The 19,011-nt window shown below is 34.7% G+C and overlaps 1 protein-coding gene and 1 long non-coding RNA gene across 3 annotated transcripts in view; both read left to right on the top strand.

Moving 5' to 3' along the window:
- Nucleotides 1–4,319: 4,319 nt before the first annotated feature.
- The window catches only part of LOC146734455 (uncharacterized), a 396,802-nt gene continuing 382,110 nt past the window's right edge, over nucleotides 4,320–19,011 (top strand). Inside the window, exons 1-2 of one of the 2 annotated variants that reach the window (XR_014931607.1) lie at nucleotides 4,320–4,437; nucleotides 5,180–5,513. This is a non-coding gene — a long non-coding RNA (uncharacterized LOC146734455). Of the gene's footprint in view, nucleotides 4,438–5,179; nucleotides 5,518–19,011 lie in introns of those variants that run through there. The other variant, XR_014931606.1, reaches the window with a different exon arrangement.
- LOC144356215 (glycine receptor subunit alpha-2-like) overlaps nucleotides 8,957–19,011 on the top strand; it is an 11,605-nt gene continuing 1,550 nt past the window's right edge. The window contains exons 1-10 of the mRNA XM_085508199.1: nucleotides 8,957–9,053; nucleotides 9,300–9,381; nucleotides 11,313–11,440; nucleotides 13,894–13,961; nucleotides 14,611–14,834; nucleotides 14,985–15,067; nucleotides 16,043–16,195; nucleotides 16,667–16,896; nucleotides 17,022–17,175; nucleotides 17,445–17,605. Coding sequence (XP_085364325.1) covers nucleotides 8,957–9,053; nucleotides 9,300–9,381; nucleotides 11,313–11,440; nucleotides 13,894–13,961; nucleotides 14,611–14,834; nucleotides 14,985–15,067; nucleotides 16,043–16,195; nucleotides 16,667–16,896; nucleotides 17,022–17,175; nucleotides 17,445–17,605 — 1,380 coding nt within the window. The remainder of the gene's footprint in view (nucleotides 9,054–9,299; nucleotides 9,382–11,312; nucleotides 11,441–13,893; nucleotides 13,962–14,610; nucleotides 14,835–14,984; nucleotides 15,068–16,042; nucleotides 16,196–16,666; nucleotides 16,897–17,021; nucleotides 17,176–17,444; nucleotides 17,606–19,011) is intronic.

Genomic DNA, 19,011 nt, shown 5'->3' with positions numbered 1-19,011 from the left:
GACATCATAATTTCTGAAGCACCGCTTTCATTTGTTTCTAGTCACCCAGCCATTCAGTCATTTCATTTAGTGTTAATATCTTCTTTTGTGATTATAATTGTATGGTTTTGTTTTTTGTAATGCGTTTATATGGTTGAATTCGTTGATAGCTCTACAGTTGAGTGCTTTTAACATTCATCAGTGATTTTGTAGGTCAGAGTACTTTAGTTCGTTAGTTTTTGACATATCCCATGGTGCAATTTGGAAATTTCCACTCTGTTTTCGTCCCTTTCTCGTGATACTTCAATTGTGTTTCCACCACTTACAACGTATCATCGGTAAGTTACATCTATTTCGACGACTAAGGTAGTAAATTTAGGTATTTCGACGATTTTTTTTACAACGGAGGGTCGTAGGATTCAAAGCCAGCGGGGAGAGTCTGTGGCTGATTTAAACTCACCTCTTGATACCACGAAATCCAAACTTCCGGGTGCCTTTCTTGTTGCAGGTAACACCAGATTTAACCTTCTCTCAGTATACATTAACTCTTGAAGGCAGGTTTTTGTTTAAAACATAAATCTCATGTTTCGGCTTAAAAAGTGGTTAAAAACACATGCTTGGCTATTCTTAAATAAACCTTGTGTGATACCCAACCCCGTGTCATGATTTACATTGAATTCCTCTCGTTAGAAGTTTATGACATTATTTAAAATACTTCAACCCATGCTGTGAGGTTTGTACTAGGACCCAATTTGTCCAAACAGAACCCGGAAAAGTTGGAACCATAGATTCACACAGAACAAACACGGCCAGTCGAAATCGCTAAGTTTCTATCGAACACAAAATCACATATTGGGATATTAAAATTACTGTTACTGTAACTGTTTAGAGTAACATTTCCGTGCGTGCGAGTGCGTGCTAAAAATACAAAATAACATATTATATCATCCTCTTTAATTGAGCCAATTTTTGATGCGAGTATTACGTCATTCTCATAGTGACGTGTACCAGGTATGAATGCTGTATTCCCTAAATAACCAATTGAGTGAAACCTAACATTTTCCCCCTCAATTGTATTGTCAATGTCTTCTATGTGAAGTGGACAGGTGAACCCCTCAGTGCACACACTATGCCATACTCCATTGTCGTACATGACATCATTACAATCCATACAAGTGCCATTAGCAGGGTTCCCAGGATGATCTTGAGCATTTGATGTAACTGCCATCATGATCAGACCCCAATATGAAAGTGATACAATCATAGTTCCTGGAAATAAATAAATAAATAAATAAATAAATAAATAAATAAATAAATAAATAAATAAATAAATAAATAAATAAATAAATAAATACGAGACAGATATTAAAGCATTGCTGCATTCGACAATGAACTCGGGATACCTTTGATTACTGACGTGGTACATATATATGTAGTCGAACAAAGTTAAGATTGGAAGAGTCTGTCTTGACCTCTCAGATTAAATCATGTCGGGAATTTTCCGTGTGTCGTGCATTGACAATCATGCTCATGGACTGTTGATCCAATCATAGCTAGTGTTTCAGATCAAGTGATGTGTTGGTACTGAAAAGCATGAGCATATATAGGTTAAATCGCTATCCAATCTCACTCCTTACAGATCCTGATGACTTACATCGACAGTATATTGTATTAACTTGGACACAGACATACATATGTAATAACCATAGTGGCGAATTACGCCGCTATTGTATTTCCAGGTGCGACCTATCGGTTACTGTACACGCACAGGAGCGCAACAAGTGCGACGGCCTATATTCCACTGCATGACGCGAACTAATCAAATTTGTTGTTGGCTAATTTAATTTTGACGAATAATTAACTACCAGTGCGACATTTATGTTCAATCTAGGAACAATTCAATCTGATTAAAATCTGATGTAGTGTAAGGGATTTAATTATTTTGACTATAAACTAATTTTAATTAAATTTTTTATTACTTATGTTATTATTTGTTATTGATAAGTAAAAATCGGAATAATAGATTTTGATCAGAATAGACGATATCCTAAATCATTTGCAATGACAAGATCAGTTCATATAAAGATACAGGCCGTCAACCACAAAGAAATTTAGTTGTTAATGTCGTGACGTGTTGCTAGGGTTGCGACCCTTAGAAAGCATTTGATAAACGAGATAGAAACGCATATCGACAGAATTATTATATTGCAATACGTATTTGTGGGTGTGCAAGCATAAATATATTTCCATTCAGCATAAACTGGGAAAAATATTAATATTTAATTTAGAAAATGACTAAAATATAAATACAAACTCGTGTAAACATTCACGTGACACATTTTACCATACTAGGCATGCAAAGCATTGACCCACAAAACACACTTTTTTTGTAATTTGGAGCTGAAGACATATGTACGGTCATTAGTCCTACTCATGACACACACACAAACTTCATATTATGTGCAAATAATTCAACTAACTAAATCAGATACTGATGAGTTTGTCTACCACATGAATACAAAACATGGGAAACAACAGTGAAACCACATACATACTTAACAAATCCTTAGATTACTTAAAATAAGTCAAATCTGTATTTTTGTCGAGAAGACTGTCAAAACTTGCAAGCCCAGTTAATGTCTATTTCATAGTGTTACGTATGTGTCCGCAATGACTACTATGCGTCATTATTTAAATATTTTTAGCTTTTAGCAATCGGCAATATTGATGTGTCTCTCAAATCAATGATCATAAAAATTTGAGGTTGTAATAAATGTATGTAAAATTAAAATACTGAAACACAATTGATCATAGTTGATGAAGTTCTAGTAGTAATACCATTTATTACCACCCGATCAATGATTTGTTAATTTGAAATGCGCTAATATCAACCAAACCATTTTCACTACAGGGGTGTCAGTAGTCATTTCAAAAATCTGTCACTTTGAACACTATATTTTAAACTATTTGGAGGATTCACTTAGGAAAATATAATTCATACTAAGAATAAGTTACAGCAATATTAAAAAAACAAACATTTTTGTGAAAAAGTGAGCACAACTTACTTCTTCTGAGAATAGAATAGAATAACAAAAAAAAAACATTCTATCCTGTATTGTTTTCGGTGAGCTGTCAAATGTCTGGTCAGCGTCTGTTTTACATACCGTAACATGTTAACAATATGGTACACTCTTCCGTGGTGTTATTTCCTTATGCAGCTTAAATTGATTTTGCAAAGTCGATACAATTATTCCGGGAACAAGACAGGGAATTACCAGAATAACCAAACCAGTACATCTTCGCAGCCTTATTTTTGAAACCTCTTCACACCAAGCACGAAACATGAAGAAGTATTGTTTCAGTTTACTACTAGCTAGACTGTAAATGGCCAACTGGCTTTTAACAACAAATTACAAAGTTACAGCGTGCCGTAATTTTGCGGTATTTTACGTGTATTTTCATCCTACCATATTAGAAAATGCGAATTCTAAATATAGACTGATTATTCGCGTAAGCGTCCTCTAATAATAAAAACAAACATGGCTGCCACCAGGGTTAGACCGTACTGCACAAAAGAAGTTCCCTGATTCTGTTCTAAACTTTTTGAATTTCGGCATTCTAATGATGTATCCTTGGAAGGAAAAGATGTATAATAATAAGGAGACCAGACGTGCATACTTTGAGGTATCCTCGCAATAACCTCATATTATTTATACACTGTCCCTAGCTAGAGAATTGTAATTATACGTTTATTCATGAACAATTGACACAAGAGTACCAAGCCAGATTAAATATGATAATACCGTCCATCAACGTTTTACGTGCCAAAGTCAACTTTTATCGTGTTTCATTTAAGAAAGCCCGCTTGTATTTTGTTCACATTTTTGTTAAGGAGACAAACTTATCAAAGGCAATTTAGAAGAATAGGTAAACATTTACACTGGAAAATATTGCAATATTGTGTCTTACAGTCGTACAGCACTTGTGGGCTGATTTGATTTATTCGTATGGCAACATTAAAAGCAACAAAGATAGCTGTACATTTTTTTTCAAATGTTCTAACTGTTATGCGAGAAAGTGTGCATATATTTTAGTAATAATAATAGTATATTTTCTCTTTACTATTAGAAGCATGTGTATAGTACACATGTAACTCATTTACGTGCCGATAGACACTTTCTCATGTTTTTATGTAACGAACGAGTTCATTGCCGATACGTGTAAATAAGGCAAATTTCTTGTGCAGTTTTCTCATCTTTGACTAAATTGTCACTTATGTACTTTTTCGTCGAGGAAGAACGGGCCATAATGAACACTTGGATATCAAATTTGTTGCATGGGATTGAGTTAGATGCGAGATATGTCCGTTCTGGTGTGGCTGGTCGCAGTGATGTCACCGTCCCCGGCGCACGTTTGTAAACTATCGCTGAACCTCGGCACTGGACAACTTTCGAGTCGGTAAGAAGTTCTAGTTTTTTTTGTTCTAGTTGAGCTTACTACTCTTTATAAAATATCTTATCGATAATTTCAAAGAGGTATGTGTGAACTCTTTATTATGCTCGATAAACTTAGATCGCGAATTTCCTCAGAAATATTGCCTGCTTCGTTCAAACGTGCATTGGCATCCATATATTGGATTTTCGTTCATGGTCGAAGGCGTGAGTGTCTCGTGTGGCCCGAATGTCATCGGCGTTTTACTTTATCACGTTTGATTTTTTTTTTGCACAAATGAACCTCTTATTTTTTTCCACCATCAACAATTTCTGATATGGTTGTTGGGATCGGCCGACGTCTCTGTGGGCTGCTCTACACACGTAAAATGCCCAATGTTTTGACCTGGCTTCCCCTCACACGAAGCGCGGGTGTGCATTACATCCGCAAGTTTCAAAATTTTAAACGTAAATTTGAAAAATGTTTGGTGAAATAAAAATGACATATTATTATGAAAAGAAAATGAAGAAAAAAAAATTAATTATTTTTTGAATAATCGTTTGAGAGGATTGGGTGGCAATTGCTTATACTTATGTACTAATTGTAAATGTGTTCAATATTTTTTTCATCCATAATTCAAACACATATATAACATAATAATAGTTGCCTTTATTATAGTAAAAAAAGATGCATCATAAAACGAATGAATTACGTATAAACAAATGCCAAATAAAGATTGTGACCTTATTTATTTTCTAAACCTCCACAGGTTAACGAGGGGATACTTGAAGTTCATTGAACAAGACTACAGTACTACCAGAGTGAGCAGTAACAGATTTATCAATATTTATGTCAGAGAATTATTTAGGACTTAAATTACCAAATCTTGGTTTTTCATAGATTCCAAAATCTGAAGATGTGTTTCCTTTTTTCATTGTCACACAGTGTCACTCAATTAAAACCATATACTATAGTAATAGTAATCCATGTACAAATTAAATTTTATTCACATTATTTTCCTCACATACATGTACAGACAATCCAATGTTTACATTGTCATATTTCTTTGTTCATCACAAGTCTAAATAAAATTTGTGAACTGTGTAACGTAGCCTGTTTTTTATTAGCATAATTGTTGCAGCATCTGGAAATGTATTTACACTGTTATGTGAATCTTGTAGTGTGGCAATGAACTGCCGAGACTTTGTCAGGGTGGGCATACTGGCTGTTGAGTGGCAGGGGTGCATCATCAAGTGTATGTAATACACAATCTCCTCCAACATACAAGTCTAGTGTATTGAAGAGCTCTTCTACGTAATCTGTAAATTATAATGAGAGCATTTTGATTCAACAATAGTAGATAGAAAACCATAAAGAATCATATCATACATGCTCTATTGAAGTACATTTCCAGTAGAAGCATCAAAATTAAAATAAAAAGAAAACATATTTTGACATTCTAGACGTTAAACTATAGTGATCAATAAAATAGGGAAATAACTAAAAAACGACAAATCACAGTTACTAAATAAATGACCGCCGCGTGGAAATAGATTCAGTTGAAATGGGTGAACGCGTCGGGTCACGACGAGGACAAGTGCGTGACTGGTGGCGTTTAATTGGATAACAAAAATAATTGAGAGCAACACACATACAGACAAATTCAGAGTGGACTCGAGTTAGCGTGATTGTCATACTTATTTACTTGGTGATAACGCATTGACAGCCAAAGCCCGGATTCTTATTCCATAAATGATTTCTAGACATCTCGACCCAAGACATTTCGACCCAAATTGAACATCTCGACCCACCGCATCGACGCGACCCTGTCTCAATGTGGCGACGCGAACCTCTATCTAGTTCAACGTTGATCGACATCTTTTAATTCGAAACATCGTGTACTATCTACTAGTATTTCCAACGCGTGTGGTCGGCGCCTTTGATTGCGTTAATTTTGTTTTTTATTCGCAAAATCTATCACTGGCAGCGTTTGTTTTGTCATGTCTCATAACTGAAAGTCCAAGCTGACTTTCAATTTTTGTTTTGGCTGTAGGTATGAAAAACGGGTCGGGATTTTTTGGGGTCGAGATGTCCAGTACCCCCATAAATTATTTCGCAGATCAAGCTAGAAGGAAAGTAACAGAGGTGTGAATTCGACATTCAGCACCAATCACCGAACAATTCAGAAACTTTTAGCCTGCGAAAATGAAAACAATTAGCAGTGTGTAAGGACTGCGTAATTTCCTGTTTGTCCGACGCGTCGTTTTCGTGTTACTATCAAAAATTATTGATACCTTTACATAACGCAAACTTAATTGTCTCTATAAAGCGATAATCAGGATGGCAAAACAAGTCAAATGATTTGAAACACTTACCCGACGTCTCTCTCTCTTCTGAAATCCGCCTCGGTGATCATGGGCTGGTTCGGAATCTATTTCTTTCAAAATTGTTGGTATTGCGCCAGGTTTAAGTTGTCGGCGCTTCTCTTTAAAACCTAGTTGTTTTTTCACGGCCGAAGACAGTTTTTCGAAAAAAGAATCTGAGGTGAAGTGGACACTACATATGACGCTGTAAGGAGAAGGTCCACCCCAACCTTTTCTCGTTGTTTTCACGGCTTTCGTTTACTGACGTCGCACCTTCGGATCGTTTGGAAAAGTGTGAATACTTACACTATGACTATACGTATTACTGCAACCGCCCACAACACAACGTTTAACCATCACAAACGTTTGTTCTGAAAACAACTTCTAAAAACTCTCTATCTCAAAAAAAAAAAAAAAATGACAAAAAAAAGAAATGCCGACCGAAAAATGTATATCGTTTAAAAGTATGTTGAATCACGCAGTGTTATATAAGTACAGCTCAGGAGTATGGCTTCCTCTCATATTTTGGCATTTGGTGGCGCACTTTCGGCGAGAGTCGGAAATCCGGAAACAGTCGACCGTTTCAGGATAGGTGGGCGTGGCTACAGCACGAGATATATCTTAAATTTACTTGGATAGGAGTAATCATTTTGACAAAAACAATCAATAACTGCCCACTTCAGTAGGACACGGATCTAAAATAGTTAACGTGAGAGTGGGCATTGCACAGGCACTTTAAGAACACTTACACTGACAATGAAAAAACAAAGAGCGCTATATATGGTCCAGAAAGAGTTTGTAGACATTACTATTTGCGCTTTTTGATTATTATCCTATCAAGTAGTCCGTTTTCGCTTCCTGGTATGTCTCCTTAAGATTCTGGTTGTTTTCAGTTACAAATTCTGTTTGTGACGCCCTGTGCAACGGGTGATTTACTTGAGAAAACTAAAAATCGTGAACAAGTTTCCCTGACATACATTTTAGCAAATAATCCATGACATACTTCTTAGTCTCAAAACTGCATTCCAGGAAATTCATTGGAAGAAACTGGAAGATTTTTGTCCCACCTCTCAAATATTTTACAAAGTACAGGTATTCTCAACCACTTAATTCGTGCCAAAAAATCGGCATTCCAAAACTCCAAAATTTAACGTTAACTAGTATACTATCCGATGTTAAAATATATAAATACTGTGACAATAAATATCGGAAAAAGTTCTCAAACAAAATTGTTAATCGGTCTCAAAATCCAAACATGCTGAACATACTGTGGCAAAAAATCCAAAACAGATCGTTTTGCGATTTGTAAATTGTAAAACTGGTGCTTTGTTAATTTAAAGCTGAACAATAATAACACAATTGTATCATCATGCTGTTCTCGGCACTCACCAACAACATTCAATTTATTTAGTGCATTCCTGTAGTAATTACCTTACATATTAAAGTAGAGATTTCTTGGGGGGTAGTTTAAAGTGTCGCTAAAACTACAAAGATGATTATAATATTCCCGCAGCCTAAGTTCGTTTCACGCATGTCTATTAACCGTCTCACATTGTAAAAACACGCGGATTGAATTGACGCCCAAATTAATAATTATGCTACATTCCTCAAATGACTTGTTGGCTCAACATGAATATACCATGTGAGTATATGAGGTAAACCGAACATAAATAACTTATGATGACGTATATAATATAATACGTCGCTCTATGATACATGAATGTGAGATAAAAATGTACGATTTATGTGTTTTCATTTTTTGCGTACAACAGCTACATAACGAAGAGCGAATATCTGGTAAACCTAGAAAGCGCCATCAACTGTACACCAAGTACTGATCGAAACATATGTTAGCAATTCAGAGCATAATTGCCCATTATGTGATTGCCGTCTAACATCCTGAGTTTTATATACACATTAGGTTATATCTTAGAAAGGTGAGTACAAATAAGTATCCTAACATGTGTTCATAATACAATGTTTGTTTATATTGTTGTCGTATACCATTACATTAATCGGCTTCTACTCTCCATATGTATAGATCAGTGAGACGCATTCAACGCGTATTATTATACACAGTTTGCAACAATTATACTAATTAAATCAAATACATGATTGTATCGTGTCTGACTCTTTGTAAATAACGTATTTAAGTGCCTGTGCTAAATTACCTGCCATAACTCATGCAGGAATCGACAGTGTTACGCGATGTTGTTACTGTGTTATTTAGTCTAGGTAACAGTGTTCTCATAGACTATGGTGTTGGCAACGGAACATACGGTATGCTGTTACGCTAATTACGAATGCTGTACCAATACCATGTCGTACGTTGGTATACAACTGACCATGTTTTAATTCGCAGTGATGGTGTCTCAGTGGTTTTACATTGGTCATGTATGTATAATTATTCGCTTTAAGAAACACATCGCTGTGAAACAAAAAAGATGAATCTCACACACGTATACGCCGTTAGAATATAAATCATGTAACACAATATTAATATCGTTTTTTATTATTTTCATACAGACGCGTACAAGTCTTTAGAGTGCGTTATACCTTACCTCAGTATGACATTTTTACGTGCTGCAATTATAATGATACTGTTCAGGTAGGACATAAGGCCAACAAACATTAATACTGCACGTTTCTCGTCCAACAATCACTTGACATATAACACATTTAATAGCATGCCATCTTTATGAGAACTGTCTAGACATTACATTAATTAATTCAGTTTTAATCTGCAAATTATTTCAGTGTTAATGACTGCATAATTTCATGTTCACTGACAAGAATTGTTACCATGTATAGACACATACGTTTGTAGAATGTATTAGTTATCTTCCTATAAAATATTCAACTTTGTCGTTTTCATCGTAGCATTTCCAACTTTACGACAGACGACAATTTGATGATATTGTCTGGAAAAAAAATAACCATGCAGAGTATTGATAAAATAAAGAAGAATTGAATGCATTCTAGCATTTTATTATTCGTCTGTCATTGTATTCCCATAAGTTACAAAGTAACCTCGCGAATCGCCTTCGCATACTCTGAACATTGGCACTGTGGCAGACAGTGACAGTAAACACAACCCAACTTAAACAAAGTGAAATTTGTAAATGGGGAGTACATCAAAAGCAAAATATTTGAGATGGTATTTCTTTGCTAGATGGTGTTGACACTATTGACAAATGTTATCGTACAAATGAATGGCATTTAAAACTGATGAAAATGTATCGTTAATCTTTTCAATTGTCTGGCAACGAATTTTCATTGAAAAACATTTTCATTTCCATAGAAACGCTATGTAGATCTCAACTATTAATTCCTACGTATCCCCAAAATGTAATTCCGTAGAAACCATATCCACACTATTTCCAAAATGTCCGTTTCGATGGTAACTTACCCATATCTGTATCAGAATATGAAGTAGTATGTTAAAGTTATGTAAAATGATAGAAAACAATTCAGATAGTAAAATTACACATACATCTTTGTTTTGTTTAAATCGAGAAGGTCTGTATAGATATTATCGAATAAATTATGTTTGTTTATATATGTAAACTAGTGTAATATAGTACACACATATTGTAAAGGTAAAAACAGAATAATAAAAACAAATTGTTGCTGGTAGAAGATCCATGGTTACATTTGAAATATTTTCTGAAATGAAATGAATATTTCTATTTGTGTTCGGCTTTGTTTGTGGCTGATATTTATATTGATATTGTATATTGCTGTACTGCAATTGACTTTTTTTCAAATTGAATGCACTGAGCATTACTCGTTCACGTCTGTGACAAACGACATAGCTTAAATATATTATACGATTTGAGTTTTAGTCTGCACGCAATTGAGCATTCTTCGTAAAACCAGGTTCAGTCTAAACTCAGCAACCCACTTTAACACTGTGTTGTGAAACGTGCCATTTACTTTCTAAAAGATGTAAATATTGGTACATTTCCCGTTAACTAATGTTTCGGTGTGTTATGACGACCCTGGACTAACGTCTCCGTAATTTCCTGCAGTAATTATGAAAGCGTAATTGGATAAAATTAGGTTTAGTTTTCATGTAACAAATGCACACACAAAACAAAGTCTCATGTATCAGAAAGGTAAATGAAAAATTCTCGTAGATCATCCTAAATATATCAAATTATATTTACACTTATTGCCAACCGTATAACTTAATATTTTTGTTGTTATACCAGCAATTAACAAAATACAAGCACTATGTTTATTGTGTAAACGCACGGTTACAGACCTGCGACACTGTTATCGATATGAATATAATAGTTTGAAATAAACTCAATACCGCTTTCTAAATTGAAACGACACTCACACACCCAATCACACACACACCATGTATGTTCTACCGAAGAGGTTTGGATTGGTGAATGAATGATTATTACCGCCACAATACTGCATAGTTGTGTTTCGTCTAGGTCCTGCACATTCCTTCATATTTCGCTTCATATTTTCGTTATCCAAATATAAATTAAAATATTGTTGACGTCAATGCTTTGTTTTACATAGTCACATGACACGAATGGATGATGTCACATCACCAGAGGCGATGGACTCCGCAAAGGAACCGGAAATAACGAATTCGAGCAACCTTTTAGGAGGTGACTATGATAAAAAATTCAGACCGAATTTTCACGGTAAGTTTAAATCGTTCAGTTGATTTTCTTTTGTATTTGCCACCTCATATGTGTTACATGCGAATGTCATGTGTTGACATCAATGGGAACATTAACGTCTACATTTAGTGTACATTAAATATTCATTATCTTTTTCTCCAAAAAGGTTAATATACAACTGCATGTAGTCATCAGACTACAGTTATTATTTACACCTTATATTCCAAGAACAATCATGACAATTGGGCAGCTGAGTCGAGACATGTATATAAGACACAGTTTGATAGGTCGAAAAAACTTGTCAACAAGCAAGCTGTTTTGCCAAACTGCCAATCAGGGTCAATCTTGAAAGTAGCTAAGCATTGACTTCGTTTTATATATAAAAAAAATACTGAATAAACAGATGAGCAACATGAACTACATGTCGATATTTCGCATACAATAATATTCTGAAATTATACTAGCAATATTAAACACAAGGTAACCAATGTATTTCGTTCTACTTAATAGAGTAATCTTTCTCAAAATGTATTGTTGTAACATTGGCGTAGAAAATATATCTGTATCACAGTGGAACGATATAATGCATATGTATATGTTTTGATCCATTCATTAACTTAAATGCTCTCGTAAATCTACACAACAAAATGCAGGTAGCATAGTTCTAGTTTTGTATCCGCTCACATCAATTGGAAGTTATAGTCAATCGTAAGAAATGAAATAAAATAAATTGAAATGAAATAATTCCATTTATTGTTTTTCATCATTTAAAACACAAACAATGATGGTCACACTATTCAGCGAAATATATTGATCTATTGTTAATTAGCATAATAGTCTATTGTGTTTACGTGTAGTCACATCTCAATAAAACGTACTTTGTTTCAGGAACATAGCAAAGGATGCTTTGATGCATATAAATAGTCCAACGCTTATGTGTATGGGTTATGAGGAATGCTTTGCCAAAGGTTGTTTAAATAACGACTTATTATTGTAAAACTCGTGTTCTAATATCGTTCAAATGCACGTATGCGTCGGATGGGACCCAATACAGTCTAATGTCCACGTTCATATAAATAAAAAATATCTACAATTTCAATTTCATGATTTTCATATTTTAAAGTAGTAAAAAGTCAAAGTCTGACTGTAAATACACTCAATAACTGATCACTTGTTAGATATATTTGTTTGTAAGTTTTGCGTTTAGTTTACTATCATGATGTTGCCGGGCTGGACGTTGGCCGTGCTAAGGTACTCGACGAGTTGAATTTGTGATATGAAACTTAATGATTATAAGTGTGTTGCGTTTATATATAATATAAATTAAGCGTTGTGTTGAGCGTTATAAATGTCATATGTGCTGTGTACTACTCATGATCTAGGATGTAACTATGTGAATGAGTTTATTTCTGGTTGGGGGTTAAGCAGAGCATTTTGAAAAGTCACGTGTTCACCACGAGATCGAGTGTCCTCATGTCCAATCTTAAAAAAATACTCCATTGACGCCAGAAATTGATATGTTGATGCAACGGATGAGTAGCCAATCAATCTCAGACTGGTAACATATTGATGGATAGAACACAGTTGTAACAGAGCAATTGTACTGCTTAAATAACGAATTTCAGAAATTCATGCTCACAAACCCACTTTCTTACAGTCAGCATCCACGCTTAATGAAAAACATAATAACATATAATAATAGGAAAATAAAGTTATATAATATAACAGATATTACTATCATAATGTATGTTGTTTAATAAAGGTAAACAGACAAAGTATCAGTCATTGTTTTATGTCCCTTAGCAATTAATCGACCAAATAAAAAATATGTACAAGCACAGTCAGACATTTTCTCATTCAAATGTTAGTTAATTATATCATACAAACGCAATTACGATTATGGCCTAAAATAGTATAATTTAAGTATCAGTTAAATGCCGTAATAAACATCTCAAACATATGGAATTGTATAGTTCTCACACACTAACAATTATAAAAATATTTTAAATGTATATGTACTGGTATTAATATAATAATACTGGTACTGGTATACATAGAAAAACTGGAGCTTTATTTGCTGCAACACTGGTTACGACCAAGAACAGATGGTTGTATTGCATGTTCTTGAAATATGAATACTCGTGTTTCTATTTTTCACAATAAACAATTAAATACCTAGTCTTATAGATTTTAGTAATATGTAATATTAATAAGTAATATGGTAGCATAGAACAAAGTCATGTTATCAATGATCGTGTTTATATATATTAAAAATATTGTGGGAGGATTATATGACTAATTCGACTCTGTGGCAGTAGTTATCCCGATCATTAATTGTGTCTGTTGCTTTCTTAACCAATGCTATTGAGTGCTACTACTGTTGATTTATTCGTTGATTGATTCCAGTTAATGTACGTGATGCGATTTGTGAGAAAAAATAATACAATACTTACATTTTATTCACTCACACCCAGGAGCAGCAGTTGTTGTAACAACTAGCGTGCATATTAATAGCTTCCACGCAACAGCAGGAACGGAAATGGTGAGTAAATATAAGATACTAATAAGGAATTCTAAAATATCTCGATCATTACATCTTATAAAAAGTGTCAATTACAGTCGACACACAGTGCGACAAGTACACACACTACATACATTGCCACTTGTCACCTGCGCACGCGTGGGAATTGCGTCCCAAGCGACGATAACAACACACGCTAAATACGCGAAGACTCATGGGTAGACGCTTGTTTGTAAACAATGGTACGCTATGGCCATCTGACGCATGCGCAGGTGACGACTTACCAGCTTACCATATCTAAATATATCAGATATCTGGGACTACGCATGACATTGATGATTTATGTCAAATTAATAATTACGAGCCAGTGTGCGACATACCAGCGCATGGGTAGATCTGTTTTTTTTTGTTCTAACCTTAATACAAAAACAGGTCGGCGTATTATATTTTTATTTAATTACAATACTTACGGTGATTTTGATTCAGACAATCACATATGCAATCGGAGTATTTTCGCAAAGACTGTCATGAACACTTTCTGAATGACTGAGAGTGTAAGGCGAAATGCAAATTGGAATACAACTATGGGACGTTCTTACTGTGTCTGAATCATCTGGAAGAAACGATTACAAACATGTTCATATAAGCATTGTTTATGGTTATCCTTTAGGATTATACCGTTAAATTATTTCTTCGTACACGATGGAACGATCCACGACTACGGTACCATGATGCCGCTAATCACATTCTGACATTTCATTCGGATGGAGTTAGAGAAGTCTGGATACCACCACTCTTTTTCCCAGATGAGAAGTCTGGACACTTTCATAAACTGACAACAGAGAATATACTTTTACGTATTTATCCTGATGGAACTGTTCTACACAGCGCAAGGTATGGCTGTCCTATTCTCAAAGTTTGAATGTTCCTCATCTTGAGTGAGTTAATTAATATAGTACAATAAATACACATATATATGTGAGATGAAAAACACACAAAAAATGACCACCATACTGCCTCTCAAATGTTATATTTATTTTACAGGTTCACTATAACATTAAGCTGTATGATGCGACTAGAGCGTTATCCAATGGATGAACAGGAATGCAACATTGAGATTGAAAGTTGTATGTAATACTCTTATTAGTATATATATATATATATGAATGTCTGATACGAACTGATGATACATTGGTTCAGGTAACATCATTAAGTGAAGACACGCAAAGTAGCATCAACATCAATGCACAGTAGTAATAAATATTGAGGGCTAAAGTAGATATAAATATGCAAATAAGGAAATATGAAAACAATAATGATGAACATTTATTGTAACAATAATCCTAATTACAGTTGACAACTGCATCACAATGCAAATATCAACAAGAATTTACATCGACAAGTGAGAGTTTCTTGGTATGTTGATTTAAGGTAGCGGGACTATTATTTGCATACTTGTTTTCCTCTTCTAATTGGGACCAAACGACTACAAATAGACCCAGAAAAGTAATTTTTTTTGAAATTGCCAGACTTCAAGCTTTTCAAAGGTGTGTTTGTCATGCCCGTATCTGTAAAAAAATATTTGTAAAAAAATAATTACGCATTTATTCTGGTGATAAGAAGTTTTGTTTTCACTTTTCATAGTTGTTCAATAGTCTGGTAAATTGAATGTGTCTGGTCAGTTTTATTCAAGTAATGCATTTTGAAAATTAGTGTCCTAAATTTTAATTTCTGTTTTAGTCGCATTGACCCCAACTCAAACCACAACATATTGGTAAATAATCCATGAAATAGTTTGTCTGGACACATTCGAGTTCCTCTCATTGTCACCTTAAAGCTGATTTGGTGTTAATCCTACGACAATAAGTATACGTTATTTTTTGTTAAAGAAACTGTGTTGTATCTCGCAAAGTATTTCAAGGCTGAAACGCACACATCAAAAATATTAAATCTGAAGTGATTACGCGAGTTTCTAAAAAGACTGGCATATAAAATCATGCATAACTAAATTCAAAATGCTTTGTAATACAGTCGCTGCTTTAGTTTGAATTCAGTTCGTATATTTTAAGACATTATAGCATTTGATATGTTTTCTTGTAAAGTTGCTTACACAACTGATGACGTGATTCTGCAATGGGCAGCAGAAGACGATGATCTTGAAGCCTTTGCAGTCCCACAAGGGATTTCATTACCACAATTTGAGTTTGTTGATGCAACAATAGTCAGACAGCTAATCACAAGGAACTACACTACAGGTAGGTGATACATTTTTCCAATGCATATTAGTGTTTATTTTATGTCTTGATTCCTGGTATTTGTTATGTTGTTGCTCAATTCTTTGCAGAACCAAATGTATTAAGTAATTCGGATATTATATCTTGTAAAAATTATTAATGTTGTAGTATATATATATGCCACATAATCTATAAACAAATATTTCATTACATACTGTTGTAATAACCAGATTGGGCTTTGGTCCAGAATTTAACCCAAACATTGCTGCTTGCAGTTTTATTTGATATATTGTGATTGTGTCATTGTGTGTAAACGTGATGTAACTCAATTACTGCGTGTACAATAGGTACAATGATTACCTATTGGTAAACCCAATTTGGCTACAAAATCTAATTTTCTCTCACAAACGTCACATCTAGAACTACAATAAAAACAACATGCAATATCTGCCACCTGTCTGGGGATGCTGATGACATGTAATATTGTTATAGGTAGTTTCTCACACCTTACTGCGACATTCAGATTACAAAGACAGAAAGAGATGTTTATATTGTCAAATTACCTTCCGAGCTTACTGATTGTCGTGTTGTCATGGTTTTCGTTTTGGATCAACCCGAACTCTGAACCAGCTCGTGTTTCACTCGTGATGACTGCCTTGTTGACGTTGTGTACACAGATGAATGGAATTCAGGGAACGATGCCAAAAATAGCACATCTGAAGGTAAAATGTGGTAGACTAATCTCCAGTTTTCATGCGAATCCACGTATTGTATATTATATACATATATATTGCGTCATGGAAATATCAATAATGTTGAGATAAAAATATCGTATCTTCTGTTTCAGGCAATCGACGTGTGGATGTCGGCTTGTCTTGTTTTTGTATTCGCTGCTTTAGTAGAATACGCTGCGGTAAACTACATTAGTTTACGGATAAAAAGGCAAAGTCGACGAAGACAAACATCATCTGAAATGGTCAATTCCCTTAAAGAAAAACAAAGTAATGTTGTAAGTGTGTGTAGTAGACAGTGTTTCTATATGAGCTGGTCAGTGACCATGACTATGTTTGTTTATAGATGTTATGTTTGCCCATTGTTGAGATTTACTTCCAAGCGGAAGCTAATCATACTTTATGAGATCTTAGCAAATATATTTCACTCCGTCAATTTCTTTTGACATATATCTATATTACTATATATTCAATGTAGGCCCACACTGGAAGTAGAAATGAACAAGAACAACTGCATCCTGCTGGATCTTCGCTTAGAGGAGCTGACAACACAACCACTGAGTTACATTATGGCTTTAACAGAAGCTGCCCGTTTGTGTGCGAATTAAGTCCTGAGCAAATTGATTACTACAGTCGAATCATATTTCCAGTCACATTTATGGTATTTAATGTGTTTTATTGGCCAACCTATTTGCATTGGGTACAATGATGGAGGGTCACAGTGTGTATTAGAAGTCATTGTGAGTTCAGATTAACAATGACAGTAGGCAATTTATTGTCTGAAATATTTATTGGCCGCAACATAAGCGTATTGACGCCATCAGTAGATTTTAATACATACTGTAAATGTGATAGTGGAGACTTCAATATCAGTGTTAAAATATGAATAATTCAAAAAATGAACACCTCATTAATAGTTTCTCATGCATCAGTTTAAAACGATTATCACAACACCATCTAGCAATACCGAAAAAGTCAAACAAATACCATGGATAATATGACTACTATCCACGTTTGCATAGTAACTCGACTTTCATATCATTTAATATTTTGTGTCCTTTTTACCTCTTCTACTATTACATACTGTCACTGTCACGATGTCAGTATATATATCGACTGAACATTTTAATAAAACGTTCTTGAAAATATGATATACATAAACCATTGGATAACAATTGGTAAACAAATTTTAACTCAATACCGACTTTTTGGCAAGATGGTGAAAGCAATTTTGCTGATATCCTCGGGGGCGGACATCCGGGCATTTTCACCGCCTGGCAACCCGCGGCGGTGAAAACAAAGGCCCAAAACTCGCAGAAAACGGTACTTTGGGATGATTGTTGAGACTCCTCTGAACAGTGCAACAAGATTAGCCCTACGTGTGTAACATATATAAATTTGGTTGTTCGGAATTACTTCAAAGTTGAGTTTGTGTTGTTTTCTCGAATTTTCTCCGGCTCGACCGGCATTCCACAGCAGCGCGCACAGAGCCCATAGAAATGCATGGTACAGTGGTGCGCGTCTTAGCAACGTGGAACGTCTGTGACGTAGCTCCGCCCCCGAGGATAAGAGTGAATCACTATAAAATTCTCCGCAACATCATCACAAGTGTTTAAGATAGGCACAGAAGGGTTAATAATCTTAAAGGTAATTTTATAATCAAAAATAGTTCGATATAGCAGATAAACTAAATATTGTTTGCGATAGAGTATCACTAACTCTCTGACAGATAACGTCTACGATTTCATTGAAGTTTACGTGAACAAAATAAATTTTGCTAATGAGGCTGTCAATAATTTGTGAAAGGATCTAACTCGTTCATTTTACGCAAGAATGTTTTTCTTACATGTAATTTGGGGCTCACTCTCTCAATCTGAACCGTGATACTAACATTCCAATACGAACGCCTAATTATATAGCGCTCCAGATAACTATATGTGGCACATGAAGAGGACAGATAAAATGAATAAAAGGGGCAGTGCAGGGGAATTGTAAGGGTTAAAATTAATGGTGAAAGAGTTCTATGAGACACTTACAATTTATTTTTACGTTATATTACGACAACACATATATACCACTCCCTAAAATTACTAGATTTAATTATTC

This window comes from Saccoglossus kowalevskii, chromosome 14 (assembly GCF_978046115.1).
Source record: "Saccoglossus kowalevskii chromosome 14, keSacKowa6.1, whole genome shotgun sequence".
NCBI lineage: Eukaryota > Metazoa > Hemichordata > Enteropneusta > Harrimaniidae > Saccoglossus > Saccoglossus kowalevskii.
Note: the sequence above shows the minus strand (reverse complement) of the source record. Positions and strands in the feature narration are given on the sequence as shown.